We start from the raw sequence: 16,984 nt of genomic DNA, 5'->3' as shown, positions 1-16,984 counted from the left end.
GACAGGGAGATGGAGGAAGGATAGGGCAGGGAGTTGGAGGAAGGATAGGGCAGGGAGATGGAGGAAGGATAGGACAGGGAGATGGAGGAAGGATAGGGCAGGGAGTTGGAGGAAGGATAGGGCAGGGAGATGGAGGAAGGATAGGGCAGGGAGACGTATATTTATCTTTCCAAATCATGTCCAATCAATTTTCAGATTTTCTCCCTTATAGGGTGTGAGGGGTGTGGTGATACATTCAGTGACTGTGAGTGGCTGGAAGATATTGATGCCTATTGCTTCTAAGAATTTTTTATCTTCTATATGCTCCACATAATCACATAGTCCCCTGTGAGGAGTGTTACTGAAATTAATTTAGAGAGGTATAGTCAGTGGGGGTTGTTTCGTCCATTAGATATAATTCTTGGCTTGGGGGACTGGGGGAAGTTAAAGTGTTGATGTGATTATTTTGAATTGGTCAAGAGGGAGGATGTGAGGGATGATCGTTGGTCATGATTCCATTCAGGGTCGGGCGAGAGGCACAGGGTGCTATTGCAAACTCAACTCACAACGTTGCACCTAAGGCCTGAACCAGGGTCAGATTTCTCTATAACCTCAACCATGTGGAGTTGAGAAAATTACATTATTTAAGAGAGTTAAGTGAAAATAGTGCACAGTGACAGCTGTTTGGGTTCCATGACAATCAACAGTGTCATAGTGAGAAGCAGACACAAGCCTGGCCTATAGAGAGTCTTGAATCATAATTACCTCAGTAGCTAATTTACTGCTTGATGACGAGTTTCTCACACGACTGGCCTATCTGGGTGATGTTTTTTCTCTCGCCTGAATGACCTGAATCTAGGATTACAGGGACTCTCCGCAACTATATTCAATGTGCGGGACAAAATTGAGGCTATGATTAAGAAGTTGGAGCTCTTCTCTGTCTGCATCAACAAGGACAACACACAGGTCTTTCCATCAAGCTTACGGACAATGTCCAGAAGTGAGTTAGGTGAGTTGGGTGTGCAATTACGCAGGTACTTTCCCGAAACGGAGGACACAAACAACTGGATTCGTTATCCCTTTCATGCCCTGCCTCCAGTCCACTTACCGATAACTGACCAAGAGAGCCTCATTGAGATTGCAATAAGCGGTTCTGTGAAAATGTAATTTAATCAGAAGCCACTGCCAGATTTCTGAATTGGGCTGTGCTCAGAGTATCCTGCCTTGGAAAATCGCACTGTTAAGACACTGATGCCCTTTGCAACCGCGTATGTATGTGAGAGTGGATTCTCAGCCTTCACTAGTATAAAAACTAAATACAGGCACAGACTGTGTGTGGGAAATGATTGACTGAGACTCTCTCCATTACAACCCAACATTGCAGAGTTACTGTATGTGAATCCTTTCAAGCACACCCTTCTCATTACCTGTGGTGAGTTATTCACCATTTTCGACTGCAGGAAGAATTAAGTCCACCACAATAGTGTGGGGCTTGCCTGTCCTAGCCAATCGGTAGCTCACCATATAAGATGCTTCTAGCCCCTTCTTATTAATGGATCTGTTGCTTTTATACATGTCTTACTACTCGTAATTCGTCTTAATTCTCGCTCAAAAAACTCCCATGGCTTATTTTTCAAATTGGAATGTTTTGTTTCTAAATGTCTCCGCAGGAGTGAAGGTTTCATCGAGTTGTGAGATACTACTTTTGGACATATAACTCACTGTGGCTGAGGAAAGGCACTACTCCCAATATAAGTGAACTCCAAACCAATGTAGTTCTCATCATATTTGGGCCTCTTCGATTGTCCAACGTCCCTGTTTGTTCGGTGCTTTCCTGGGTAGCCGAAGGGCTGCAACTGATTCACAACTGTCAGTGTCCATGCCAGCTGGGCTAGCCACAAATGTAAAATTACTGATGCTAGCATTGGATGTGCTTGTGGAAGCAGACCAACTTGTGTCGTCGACAGGTGCAGGTGTAGAACTGCTGGTAGTAGCAGTACTACCTGTAGAGCTGGTATGTGTTTCTATGGACGCGGGCCTTACTTTTTTTTAACCATTTATACATTTTTGAGCAAACGGAATGAGCAGCAGATACGTTTGGTTAGTGGAATTCCCGCGAGAGAGTAACGGTTAATGTGATTGGATATTCATTATTTGACTAGGCTACCTGTTTTTGACATTGTGTTGTTATTTCGCTGAACACTAGATGGTTTAATTTTGTTTTTGGCAGTGAAACGAGGCTACTCAGGCGAGAAAAAAAACTCACCCAAATGTATAGCCCCGTTGGAAAATATAAATGGATTGTTTGAAAATGTGAAGAAAAAAAATAATTATATATATATATATATATATACTCTACCGGTCAGAAGTTTTAGAACACCTACTCATTCAAGGGTTTTTCTTTATTTTTACTATTTTCTACATTGTAGAATAATTTTATAAAAAAAAAAAAACTTGAATCACATTTTTATTTGGCGTACCCCCGACGGAATTCCGCGTACCCCTGTGGATTCGCGTACCCCAGTTTGGGAATACCTGCATTAGAGGATAGAAAGGGTGCATGTGGATGAGGGGGTGGGGGGAATATGTCAGGCGCTGCAGCTCAGAACACATTTATCTCTGTCAGACAGTTGTTATCACGTATTATAGCACCTAAGGGAAGGCCTGTCTGAGCAGCACTATCTATCTGGGTGAGGCAGGCTGGAACTGGGAGTGTGTAATTGTACTTTCAAGGGTTTGAACGTGGGTGGCATAATTGGACAGAAAAAGAGAGAGGGAGAGAGGGAGGGAGCAAAAGAGAGAGGGAGCAAAAGAGAGAGGGAGCAAAAGAGAGAGAGAGAATAATTTATTTGATGTGTGTTGTTGATTATGAATAATGATGATTGATATGGATAATGATGGTGATCATGATGATACTGATGAAGCTGTGTGAATGTGTGTGTCATGTGACCCTGCGTTACCTGTCCAGGTGGTCGGAGGGGCGTGGCTCTTCAGCAGGATGTACTGTAACATCTTTGTCACCTTGGATGTCATGATGTGTACCGCCAGCATTCTCAACCTGTGTGCTATCAGCATTGACAGGTAAGACGCTCTGTGTGCGTGTCTGTGTGTAGATATATTCGTTTTCCTCAACAACCTTCTGGTGTTAACGTTATTCTGCCAGTACCGCGCGCTGCGATCTCCCATCAGTGTCCTGCTGGTGAGTGTGTGTGTGTGTGTGTGTGTGTGTCGGACCAGCTGGTCAGGGTGCTCGGGACACCGTTTGTGTCTGTCTGTGTGTGTGTCTGTGTGTGTGTCTGTGTGTGTGTGTATGGTAGACTTTATATACAGTACTATTTGTCATTACTGCACCTCCAGTTGACTTGATGCCCTGTTGAGTTGTCAGGTTCAGAGAGCAGGTCTACTTTCTCCAAATGAGCCTTAAATATTTGTGCTGGAGGGATGTGCCTGTACCCTCTAGGTTAGCATGTTGTATAATGTTGTAAACTACTTCCCATGTTTACTGTTGATGTGCATTGGGCATGTACATTATTTATTTGCTTAGTTTTCCAGCTCATGTATAAGTTAATATTTAATAGCTCTTTGGATGTTGAACCCAAACGACCATTGGGCACAACGTGCTTTTAACCATCAAAGAAATAGGAACACAGGGGGAAGAACACTGTGTGTGTGTGGAGAGTGAAAGCGTATTGTTATTCTCTGTATATGTGCATCTTTATACTGAAAATCACTAATTAGCAGGTTACCCTGACAGGTGATTCATTAAGCCCTTTACCTGGGTGTGAAGTGTGAAGTGTGTGTGTGTGTGTGTGTGTGTGTGTGTGTGTGTGTGTGTGTGTGTGTGTGTGTATAAGTGAGCGAGAGAGAGAGAGAGAGATAGAGAGAGCGATAAAGAGAGAGAGAGCGATAAAGAGAGAAACAGAGAGACAGAGAGAGAGAGAGAGCGATAAAGAGAGAGAGAGAGAGAGAGAGAGAGAGAGAGAGAGAGAGAGAGAGAGAGAGAGAGAGAGAGCGATAAAGAGAGAAACAGAGAGAGAGAGAGCGATAAAGAGAGAGACAGAGAGAGAGAGGAGAAAGAGCGTCTTATATGGTGAGCGATAAAGAGAGAAACACAGAGAGAGAGAGCTGATCTGTTTAAAGGTCCAGTTTACAGCATGTGTGTTACACTGTACGGATGCAATTACATTAGCTGTCCCAATGATGTATCACTGCTCTCCCAAGCAGACATCACATCTGTATTATTATCATCTATGTTTTCCAGAAACACCTGGGCCATATATGTTTTTGATAGTGCTTTCACCAATATGGTCCCGCTTTAAATGACGTGCAGCTTATAAAAGCTTCATAAAGCCTTCATAAACACTACATAAATGTGTCCGAAACATCTATAACCGTATGTCATACTCTATAAAGGGTTTATAAATGTGGCATAACTGTGTGACATAACCACCAATGTCAAATGTGACATAACCCACTATGTAAAATATGACATAAACTTGAGCTTAATAAAAGGGTGGCATAAGCACTGTTTAATAAAGTCTTTATAAAGCATATTTAATTGAGTCTTCACAAAGCATTTATAACCTTGTCATGCATCTAGGTAGAACATTGCAACACCAGGATAGTGGACCACCCATACGTATAAATGTATGCACGTAAGTCGCTTTGCATGAAAGCGTCTGCTAAATGGCATATATTATTTTAGATTATATTATTCGAAAACATTTCTAGGATGGCCCAACCTCTTTCCCCCTTGAGTGCATAGACAATTTTGGACCTGACCTCAACTTGACCCAAAATGCTGTGCTGTGTGATGACACACGCTCTAAAGTGCAGTCATGGGCCTTTTAAAATCTGTTTTTATTTTTAGCCAATTATTATTTTTTTTTCAAATTCCGTTTTCTCTATTTAATTTTTCCAAGTTTCGGATTTCCACCCATTTTGTTTCTCGTCTCCCCCCAGTTTTTTCACACGTTCACACGTTTTTAATAGAAAAACAACTAAATTGAATTTTCTGTGTTCACAGCAATGCATAAAACACATCAGGGGATAACTTTTGAGATCTGGGAAAAAATCTAAGAAACTTTTGAGAGTAGATACCCTTTCATTCATGTGGTGTTTCTGTAGAGCAGTAAGCTCACGTGATGCAGTTTGCAACTAAAATGCCCACTTGTGCTGCCACTGGACAGCGAAAAACAACAACTTTATTTATTGTAATTTAAATTAGTTTGTTGTAGTTAAGTGTTGAGTTATATTACATAAATCAAATCAAATGTTATATTTGATAAATAGATCGCTACCATAGCTACCTCAATCGTTATTTCAAATAATTTGTGACTAAATAGCAATTTCTAGCTGATGTTAGCAGCATAAGCTAGCTAGTTAGCTATACCAATACAACATTTAGCTCGCTAGCAGGCTCAGCTAAATACAAATCTCCCTAGATACAGCCACGTCTCATAGTCAAGTCATTAGATTTGTAAATTAAAGAGGAATATAATAATACGAATCAAATTAAGTTTCCCATCTCCTCATTTAGAGTATTTATTGTGCATCACAGAAATGCTCTTACCCAGATGGTGAGACAAATGCATTTCCTAACAGACCTGCTACCTTTACCCAGATGGTGAGACAAATGCATTTCCTAACAGACCTGCTACCTTTACCCAGATGGTGAGACAGATGCATTTCCTAACAGACCTGCTACCTTTACCCAGATGGTGAGACAAATGCATTTCCTAACAGACCTGCTACCTTTACCCAGATGGTGAGACAAATGCATTTCCTAACAGACCTGCTACCTTTACCCAGATGGTGAGACAAATGCATTTCCTAACAGACCTGCTACCTTTACCCAGATGGTGAGACAAATGCATTTCCTAACAGACCTGCTACCTTTACCCAGATGGTGAGACAAATGCATTTCCTAACAGACCTGCTACCTTTACCCAGATGATGGTGAGACAAATGCATTTCCTAACAAAAATGACCTTACCCAGATGGTGTGACAAATGCATTTCCTAACAGACCATCTAACTTTCTTTGTTGTTAGGTTGGAACCAACATGCAGTACCTCCAGCAGAGGCAAGAACCATTTGTCTGCCAGCTCAGGAACAAGATACACTATTCACTGCCCTGTGTAATGTTTAGTAATTGCATTGCTGGACTTTTTTAAACAATGTATTTGCATTGTTTTAAAAATGTAAAAATAATGAGAAATGTATGGTTTAAACTTGTCTTTAATGTTTATTTGTTTTAGCTGTTAGTGATAATTCCCTAGGTGTTAATACATTTAGCCTTTATGTATGTGTTATGAATGAACGCAGGTCTGAATTTATAATAAGTACAGCGGCAAATGATATAAGGCATTTATGAATGTGTTATAAATTATCAAAGCGGTCTGACTTTAAAGTAAGTACAGCGTCATGCAATGTAGAGTCTTTATAGATGTGTTATGAATCGGAATGTGGCGGTCACAAAATTCCATCAGCCGGTGATTGTCAAGCAAATAACCGTCGGTCTCATGGTAATTGACCGTTAAATAACATAAAGAATAGCATACTCTGAGTTGTCCTTATGTTAGGTCCTGATCTTGCTATGCCATATGGCTGTGGGCTACACTAGTTCATTTAGCAGACAAGATGTGCTTAGAATTCCAGAGCATTATTTTATATTATGAATAATAGAATTGAACAAAGCTGAATAAAATAGAAAGGATATTTTCTCCAAACGATTTGGAGTGCGAACATGCAGCTATTCTGTGTTGGTCGGTTAACAAAGAAATAGGTGACTCCTATATGCTTAATTTAGAGTTGTTAATATAACTTTAGTTGTTCTACAAATGTTGGACTATACGTTTTGATGTTAGGCTGCATGATGCGACTCTAATGATGATTTGAAAAAAGTTGCTTGAAAGACATGTTTTTTTGTGCAGGCTGTACACACTATATCCTTCACTCATTCACAATTTGACAAGCACTTGATAATGTCTAGAATTTCACAGCGGCATCCCCTTTGTGTGGCCATAATGCACCCTTAAAAAACATGCCTTTTGCGACCAGTGGCCATTGTGCCCTTCTCCATGCGCTCCGAAGTACCTCTCACTCACATGGCTCTCCATCAGTGATCGGGTGTTTCTCACAGGCTACAAGTGAAGACAGACATTGGGGACGCAACTGCGCTTGACCTTATCCAATTCCGAGGTGCATATTGAAGATATTGGAAGAACTGTTCACATTTACTTTTCGTCAGCCAACATGATGAGTAGGCCTAACGAACAGCAAAAGCACTAGCCTATGTCAATCTACTATCCCCCATAGTACAAAAGTCAACCTATTCTATTCTGAGCGAGAAATAAATATTCCAAAGTGATCGCAAATGCAATTATGCATGTAATATTTTTATTATAAAGGTGCATTTGTATGGTGAAAATTGTCTTCCCCAACCTTGAAATGTAGGCGCTGCTTATGTATGCCAGTTAGGTGCTTAATTTTGAGAAGTTATTTGGCCACTGTCATAGCTGTCGCTCTCCTCATCCTCGGAAGAGGTGAGGAGAGAAGGATCTTCGGACCAAAATGCGGAGTCAGGGAAATAAGCCATCTTTATTTTATAAATACGATGGTCACGTAACAAAACAAAACACTTTCAAAACTACAAAATAACAAAACGACGTACAACGGAACCTGAACATAAACTTACATAGACAAACGTAAACTCACGAACAGGAACGGACATCGAAACATACGAACAGCCAAACAGCTCCAAAAGTGAATATATCGAACACAAACGAAGACATCACAGGAGACAATCACCCACAAACACACAGTGATAATGCCCTACCTAAATATGACTCTTGATTAGAGGAAAATGCAAACCACCTGCCTCTAATCAAGAGCCATACCAGGCAAACCGAAACCAACATAGAAACAGGTAACATAGACTGCCCACCCAAAACACATGCCCTGACCAAAAACACATAAAAACTAACATAAATAGGTCAGGACTGTTACAGTACCCCCCCCCCAAGGTGCGAACGCCGGGCGCACCAGCACAAAGTCCAGGGGAGGGTCCGGGTGGGCAGTTGACCACGGTGGTGGTTCCGGTTCCGGACGCTGTCCCCATACCACCATAGTCACTCCCCTCTTCTGTCTACCCCTACCACTGACCACCCAAACATTACCTTCCCCTAAATAATCAGCTAGCACCGGAACAAGGGGCAGCACCGGGACAAGGGGTAGCACCGGGACAAGGGGCAGCACAAAAACAAGGGGCAGCACCAGGATAAGGACCATCACTGGAATAAGGGGCAGCACCGGGACAAGGGGCAGCACCGGGACAAGGGGCAGCACCGGGACAAGGGGCAGCACCGGGACAAGGGGCAGCACCGGGACAAGGGGCAGCACCGGGACAAGGGGCAGCACCGGGACAAGGGGCAGCACCGGGACAAGGGGCAGCACCGGGACAAGGGGCAGCACCGGGACAAGGGGCAGCACCGGGACAAGGGGCAGCACCGGGACAAGGGGCAACACCGGGACAAGGGGCAGATCCCGGCTGAAGGACTCTGGCAGGTCCTGTTTGGACGGCTCTGGCAGGTCCATGCTGGCTGACGGCTCTCGACGCTCATGGCAGACTGACGGCTCTCTACGCTCATGGCAGGCTGACGGCTCTCGACGCTCATGGCAGGCTGACGGCTCTCGACGCTCATGGCAGGCTGACGGCTCTCGACGCTCATGGCAGGCTGACGGCTCTCGACGCTCATGGCAGGCTGACGGCTCTCGACGCTCATGGCAGGCTGACGGCTCACGACGCTCATGGCGCTCTGACGGCTCTGGCTGCTCATGGCTCTCTGACGGCTCTGGCTGCTCATGGCTCACTGACGGCTCTGGCTGCTCATGGCTCTTTGACGGCTCTGGCTGCTCATGGCTCACTGACGGCTCTGGCTGCTCATGGCTCACTGACGGCTCTGGCTGCTCATGGCTCACTGACGGCTCTGGCAGATCCTGTCTGGTTAGCGGCTCTGGCAGATCCTGTCTGGTTGGCGGCTCTGGCAGATCCTGTCTGGTTGGCGGCTCTGGCAGATCCTGTCTGGTTGGCGGCTCTGGCAGATCCTGTCTGGTTGGCGGCTCTGGCAGATCCTGTCTGGCTGACGGCTCTAGCGGCTCCTGTCTGGCTGATGGCTCTAGCGGCTCCTGTCTGGCTGACGGCTCTGTAGGCTCATGGCAGACGGGCGGCTTTGCAGGCTCATGGCAGACGGGCGGCTTTGCAGGCTCCTGGCAGACGGATGGCTCAGATGGCGCTGGGAAGACGGATGGCTCAGATGGCGCTGGGAAGACAGATGGCTCAGATGGCGCTGGGGAGACGGATGGCTCAGATGGCGCTGGGGAGACGGATGGCTCAGATGGCGCTGGGGAGACGGATGGCTCTGGCCGGATATGGCGCACTGTAGACCTGGTGCGTGGTGCCGGAACTGGAGGCACCGTGCTAATGATAAGCACCTTCCTACTAGTGCGGGGAGCAGAGACAGGGCACACTGAACTCTCAAAGCGTACTCTATACCTGGTGCGTGGTACCGGCACTGGTGGCACCTGGCTGAGGGCACGCACCTCAGGACTAGTACGGGGAGAAGTGACAGTGTGTACAGGACTTGGGAGACGCACAGGTGGCTTAGTGCGTGGGGCCGGAACTGGAGGCACCGAACTGGATACACGCACTATAGAGAGAGTGCGTGGAGGAGGAACAGGGCTCTGGAAATGCACTGGTAGCCTAGTGCGTAATATAGGCACTGTAGGTACTAGGCTGGGGCGGGGAGGTGGCGCCGGAAATACCGGACCGTGCAGGCGTACTGGCTCTCTTGAGCATTGAGCCTGCCCAACCTTACCTGGTTGAATGCTCCCGGTCGCCCTGCCAGTGCGGCGAGGTGGAATAGCCCGCACTGGGCTATGCAGGCGAACCGGGGAAACCATGCGTAAGGCAGGTGCCATGTATGCCGGCCCGAGGAGACGCACTGGAGACCAGACGCGTTGAGCCGGCCTCATGACACCTGGCTCAATGCCCAATCTAGCCCTACCAGTGCGGGGAGGTGGAATAACCCGCACTGGGCTATGCACACGTACAGGAGACACCGTGCGCTCTACTGCGTAACACGGTGTCTGCCCGTACTCCCGCTCTCCACGGTTAGCCTGGGAAGTGGGCGCAGGTCTCCTACCTGCCCTTGGCCCACAACCCCTTAGCCCCCCCCCAAGAAATTTTTGGGAGTTACTCACGGGCTTTTCGGGCTTCCGTGCAAGACGTGTCCCCTCATAATTCCGGTTACGAGCTTGAATCTCCGGCTTCCATCCACGTCTCCTAGCTGCCTCCTCATACCAGCGCTCCTGGGCTGTGGCTGCCTCACTCTTCTCACGAGAGCAGCGATTTCCTCCAGTTTGCGCCCAGGGTCCTCTACCAGACAGGATCTCCTCCCAAGTCCAAAAGTCCTTGTTGCTCCGTCGAGCATTTTTCCCATACCGCTTGGTCTCTGTATTTTGGTGGGTGATTCTGTCATAGCTGTCGCTCTCCTCATCCTCGGAAGAGGTGAGGAGAGAAGGATCTTCGGACCAAAATGCGGAGTCAGGGAAATAAGCCATCTTTATTTTATAAATACGATGGTCACGTAACAAAACAAAACACTTTCAAAACTACAAAATAACAAAACGACGTACAACGGAACCTGAACATAAACTTACATAGACAAACGTAAACTCACGAACAGGAACGGACATCGAAACATACGAACAGCCAAACAGCTCCAAAAGTGAATATATCGAACACAAACGAAGACATCACAGGAGACAATCACCCACAAACACACAGTGATAATGCCCTACCTAAATATGACTCTTGATTAGAGGAAAATGCAAACCACCTGCCTCTAATCAAGAGCCATACCAGGCAAACCGAAACCAACATAGAAACAGGTAACATAGACTGCCCACCCAAAACACATGCCCTGACCAAAAACACATAAAAACTAACATAAATAGGTCAGGACTGTTACAGCCACTTTAGTTGTGATACAAACCTTATCAAAACATATAGGCCTATGGGCTAAGCCTACAATGAGGCGTGCAACTATGATTAGAAAAAGTTGCCAAAAAAAGGAATTGTTTCTTATGCTGGGCATCATTCACAGCTGATAATATATAATTCACAAGTGATAGGCTAATATTGTCACCCATCAGACTATTTTTAATTTAATCTTCTCTTTACATATACTAAATAATATATGTGTGAAATTAGTTTTGATTTAATATGGACAATTATCATGCACCTGTATCAAAATATGGGCAGCGGGGAAAAAACACATGTCATCTATGCACTTAAATAGCAAATGGAGGAAGCTTTTCCCGTGGTTAATTTGCATGCCAGCCAGGTAGGCTATACTCCTGTTGTAAATATAAACAATGTGCTTAATATTAGGAAAGTTGAGAAATAAATATTGTAGGCCTATATGATGGGATCCTCCTATTTTTAGTAGAGGCCATCACTCTGCTTACTCGCGCTGTTGCATAGCCTATAGAAATGTTGCGCAACATTAGCTCATGGGCTCTCATGAAGTGCTTGATCAGATGTTCAATCACATTTGCATTGATGTCAGAGTGATTAGAGGGACAATAGAGTGCTGAGTACCAGGCAGTTAGCAAGTTTGATAGGCTACTAATGACCAGCAGCAGCATCAGAGCTTGGAGAAGCCTAATTACGTGACTGAACGGTCACATGGAAATGAACTGCCTTCATGACTAGTGACCGCGGTTGTGGCGGTAATACGGCCACCACAACAGCCCTAGTTATGGATGACCGAAGGTGTCTCACTTCAAACAAAGTACTACAGGATAGTGTATAAAGTGTCAATAAATAGGTTATAAATGTTTTGCTGATTTATGAAGGTTCTCTCATGATCCACAGGTTACTGGGGTGTGAGAGGTGTTTAGATAGGTTGATGCCCTGACTGGGCCCAGCACCCCACGGTATGGCTTGTTATATTGTTATATAAAGACCTGACTGGGTCCAGCACCCCACAGTATGGCTTGTTATATTGTTGTATTAAAGACCTGACTGGTCCCAGCACCCCACGGTATGGCTTGTTATATTGTTGTATCAGAGACCTGACTGGGTCCAGCACCCCACGGTATGGCTTGTTATATTGTTGTATTAAAGACCTGACTGGGTCCAGCACCCCACGGTATGGCTTGTTATATTGTTGTATCAGAGACCTGACTGGGTCCAGCACCCCACGGTATGGCTTGTTATATTGTTGTATTAAAGACCTGACTGGGTCCAGCACCCCACGGTATGGCTTGTTATATTGTTGTATCAAAGACCTGACTGGGTCCAGCACCCCACAGTATGGCTTGTTATATTGTTGTATTAAAGACCTGACTGGGTCCAGAACCCCACGGTATGGCTTGTTATATTGTTGTATTAAAGACCTGACTGGGTCCAGCACCCCACGGTATGGCTTGTTATATTGTTGTATCAAAGACCTGACTGGGTCCAGCACCCCACGGTATGGCTCGTTATGCCCAGCGCCCCACGGTATGGCTCGTTATATTGTTGTATCAGAGACCTGACTGGGTCCAGCACCCCACGGTATGGCTTGTTATATTGTTGTATCAGAGACCTGACTGGGTCCAGCACCCCACGGTATGGCTCGTTATATTGTTGTGTATGTGTACTGAGGAACATGTAAATAAAGACACTTTTAATTTCCTTAGGTTGGGGTCTTTCATCAAGGTAAGTGTATCCATTCAAAGTTGGCCTTAGTAGGAGTGACCATATAATTATATGGGAGTGACCTTACTGAGTAAAGTATTTGTCATCAGGCTATGTCCTTTGCTAGCAAAAATATTCCACTTGTCCTCGCTAGTAAATGTTTCCATTTTTTTTACCCTTATTTTACCAGGTAAGTTGACTGATAACACATTCTCATTTACAACAACGACCTGGGGAATATTTACAGGGGAAGAGTTAACACAGCCACAAAGTCATAATTATGGCTAAACCCCACCCATTTCCACAATGTATCTTCTTAAAATGCTATTTAAACCTGACCTTAACCTTAACCACAATGATAACATTATGCCTAATCCTAACCTTATATTAAGATCAATAAAATAAAATAACCATACATTTTTATGATATAGCCAATTTTGAATTTGTGGCTGCGCTATCTAGTGGAAACCATTCCCCTTGGCCTCAAGGGAGAAAAAGACAACAGGTCCTACCTTCCAGCTAGCTAATTAGCAAAGGACATAGCTAGCAAGCTAAATTCTCCACCAAGAAGAAGAAAGACTACACCCTTCAAATCTGTGGTCGATGTGTGTTGCGTTTGTGTGGAATACTATCCCAATGAGAGTTACAAACACAATGTCTTTATTGCCAAGACTCATTGGGGAAGGTGTTTTGGGAGATTAAGGTTATGATTAGGTAAGTGTTATGATTATGGTTAAGGTTAGGGTAAGGGCAGGGGTTAAATCAAATCAAATTTAAATGGTCACATACACATATTTAGCAGATGTTATTGCGGGTGTAGCGAAATGCTTGTGTTCCTAGCTCCAACAGTGCAGTAGTATCTAAACATTATTCACAACAATACATACATCTAAAAGTAAAATTATGAAATATATAAATATTACATTGAGCAATATTTGAGTGGCATTGACTAAAATACAGTAGAATATGATACAGTATATACATATGAGATGAGTAAAGCAGTATGTAATCATTATTTAAACATTATTAAAGTGTCTAGTGATTTCATATTTATGTATATAGGGCATCAGCTTCTAAGGTGCAGGGTTGTGTAACCGGATGGAACGCAGCTAGTGATGGCTATTTAACAGTCTAATGGCCTTAAGATAGAAGCTGTTTTTCAGTCTCTTGGTCCCAGCTTTGATGCATCTGTACTGACCTCGCCTTCTGGATGATAGCGGGGTGAACAGGCAGTGGCTCGGGTGGTTGATGTCCTTGATGATCTTTTTGGCCTTCCTGTGACATCGGGTGCTGTAGGTGTCCTGGAGGTGGCTCCCCTAAACCCTAGGGTTAGGGTTAGGGTTTAGGGAAGGGACGTACCAAGGATCCCAGATAGCACAACAGAAAAACGATTAGGGGTAATGTGAATAACGTGACTTCACTAAACCATTAGAACGTTTCTGCAACTAACTCCCCCTAACAAGCAATGTTTGAAATATGCTCTACCCTCTTGTGGCTTTGAGTCAGTGACTCTTATCACAGAGTACGTCTATATCATATTCAACATAGTGGGTATGTCACATTTGACATTGGTGATTATGTCACACAGTTATGCCACATTTATGAACACTTTATAAATCATGACATATGGTTAGAGATGCTTTGTAACACATTTATGTAGTACTTATGATGGCATTATGAAGGATCTATGAAGCCTTTATAAGCTGAATGTTATTTAAAGCGGGACCCAAAACACATAAATGCAGTGGTATTACGCTACATTTGCAGTAAATTAAGTACATTCATAATGTCCTATAGTTTATGCAGTTTGTTACAGTTATTGCCGATTGCTTACACACTGAAGGTGAATGCTTAGACAAAAGCATCAAAACCTTACGTTTTGTAACCATACCTTAAACAAAGGCACCAAAAGTACTAACACATTTTCTGCTTTCCACTTTGTTTACAATTCTGCAACACACTTTGCACTTTGTTTGCAGTTCTGCAAAACACTTACAAAACACTACACACTGTTTCTTACATTAGACACTTCGATCAAGAAAACACTTCTATTCAAAATGCAAAACATACCTGAAATTGGCAACACCCCCACACACATGAAAATATTATATACAGTAATATATACAGTAATTGAACCCCAATTAGTCTGAGCCTTAGCACTACAAATAGACCTCCGGTAAGCTCACCTCTTTTGTGAGAACTTTCCAAACATGGAGGCAGTGAAAGCGAGAGGAAGAGAGAGAGGAGTAGGAGGAGGACAAGAACAAAGAAGGGGACCAGGCAATAGACGTAGACATATTTCCGATGACATTAGGGCCACTTTGGTGGACCATGTCATAAATCATGGCCTGACGATGAGGGAGGCAGAGAGTTCAGCCCAACCTGAAACACTACAAAGTAGCATCCATAATACGGACATTTAGACTGGAGAACAGGTATGTCTTCAACTTTCTACACTAGACAGTACGTATGTAATTGTTGCACATCATTCTGCATCACAGTACAATACAATGTATGTCCTACAATATTAGGAGAGAGATTAAAGTAGATGTCACACGTCAAGATTTGATGGATGACCCTATGTGAGCCTATGTGACCGCTATGTGAACCTAAGGGGCTGCCTGTCAGGACATTCTGATGGTTAGGTGGGGGTCTTTGGGTAAGGGTCCAGTTGTCAGGTCAACCGGTAATGATTTATGACCCTATGTAATGATTTATGACCCCCTGATGGTTAGGTGGGGGTCTTTGGGTAAGGGTCCCGTTGTCAGGTCAACCGGTAATGATTTATGACCCAAGCCTGATTTATGACCCTATGTAATGATTTATGACCCTATGTCCTGTTGTAGCAGGCATGCCCATATTTGGGCTTCCGGTCAGGACATCCTGGCCGGGGTGGGGGTCTTTGGGGTAAGTGTCAAGTTGTCAATGTCGTAAATCAGAAAAAGATCATGATTTATGACCCTATGTAGTGATTGATGCCCCAATGGTTTGTAGAAGGGGGGCATGCCCATATTTGGGCTTCCGGTCAGGACATCCTGGGCTTTTTGGGGTAAGTGACCAGGTGTCATGTCAAACTGTTCCTGGATGTCTAGTGTTGGGGGTTGTTAATGAACATTTCAAAGAGGCTGGCTTTGCAGAAGCCTTATAAAGCCCCAAAACAATGCATGTTTAAGATTGTACAAGATAAACCCCCTGAATATTAAACAAAAATGACACATATGTCAATTTATGGTATGTTATGCTCGGCTTGTCATGAACCCAGTGAACAAAGCATTGAGGAAGTTCTGTGTGAAGCTCCAGAATGTTTTAAAGGATTTTTGGGTACGAGTGAGGGCCATATGTCTTACATATTCCAGCCGGAGGATTCTACGGTAAAGATCTTCAACGCCAGTGCCCCCAAACCCGTTTATCAGGCAAAACCTGGGAGTTTTTCTCCTGCTCTGGGCATGAGAGAATGGCTAAACATCAGGCTGGCTCTTTGTAAAATTGAACAGGTCCTGAGTGGCACAGCTGTGCCAGGCTATGCGTTGGAAGAACAGGTCTTCGGACGCAGTGATCTCAAGGCTCTAAGAATTGCTTCAATGGACTATAACCCGGACAACAAAGTGACAATTTTAGCCTGTGAAGTTTATGATGCGGGTAATGCTACAAAGTCTGTCAATTCTCCAGTAGCATCCAGAGCATGCAAAGATGTAAACTTTTTTATTCCTGTGTTTAGTTTTAAATGGGTGGATTATCCAATTTTCATAACACTTATGAATAAGCTGGACATTCTCTTTAAAAATCGCGAACAGTTAAGGCGCTGGCCTCGACTTTTCTTGAGACATAGCCAGGACCAAAAGGCCCGACGTAGGATGTACCCCTGGAGTGAAAACTTACCAAGTGTTGATGAGCCTGGCAAGAGATCCTGGCATTTTGATGACCAACTGGACACTGACAATGGGGGGTGGTTGCATCAGATCCCTGGATCTGTAAGAAAGGCTTCGTAAAATACCTTAAGAATGTAAGGCTATAAAATGTATGTACTAAATATTTTGAATGAAATAAATGGTTTTAAAAGCAGAATCTCACCACGTTATGAACTCTCGCGTTTGTTCACTCTTAGCGCAATCTGTCCCTGAGAAAAAAAACTTGCGCAATGTGCGCGCGTATGGGCGTGCGTATGATGTAGTGCCTGTGTGTGTGTGTGTGTGTTTCACAAACAGAAAAAGGGGGCGAGGTGTTTGTTAAAAAAATACCCTTGCATCTGCGCTCAAGG

The 16,984-nt window shown here is 44.2% G+C and overlaps 1 protein-coding gene across 2 annotated transcripts in view; it reads left to right on the top strand.

Annotated features, from left to right (window-relative positions):
* drd3 (dopamine receptor D3) overlaps positions 1–16,984 on the top strand; it is a 71,082-nt gene that overhangs the window by 13,198 nt on the left and 40,900 nt on the right. For both annotated transcript variants that reach the window (XM_055881977.1, XM_055881976.1), the window contains exon 3: positions 2,948–3,060. In XM_055881977.1, coding sequence (XP_055737952.1) covers positions 2,948–3,060 — 113 coding nt within the window. The remainder of the gene's footprint in view (positions 1–2,947; positions 3,061–16,984) is intronic.

Source organism: Salvelinus fontinalis, chromosome 25, assembly GCF_029448725.1.
Source record: "Salvelinus fontinalis isolate EN_2023a chromosome 25, ASM2944872v1, whole genome shotgun sequence".
In the NCBI taxonomy this organism is placed as follows: domain Eukaryota; kingdom Metazoa; phylum Chordata; class Actinopteri; order Salmoniformes; family Salmonidae; genus Salvelinus; species Salvelinus fontinalis.
Note: the sequence above shows the minus strand (reverse complement) of the source record. Positions and strands in the feature narration are given on the sequence as shown.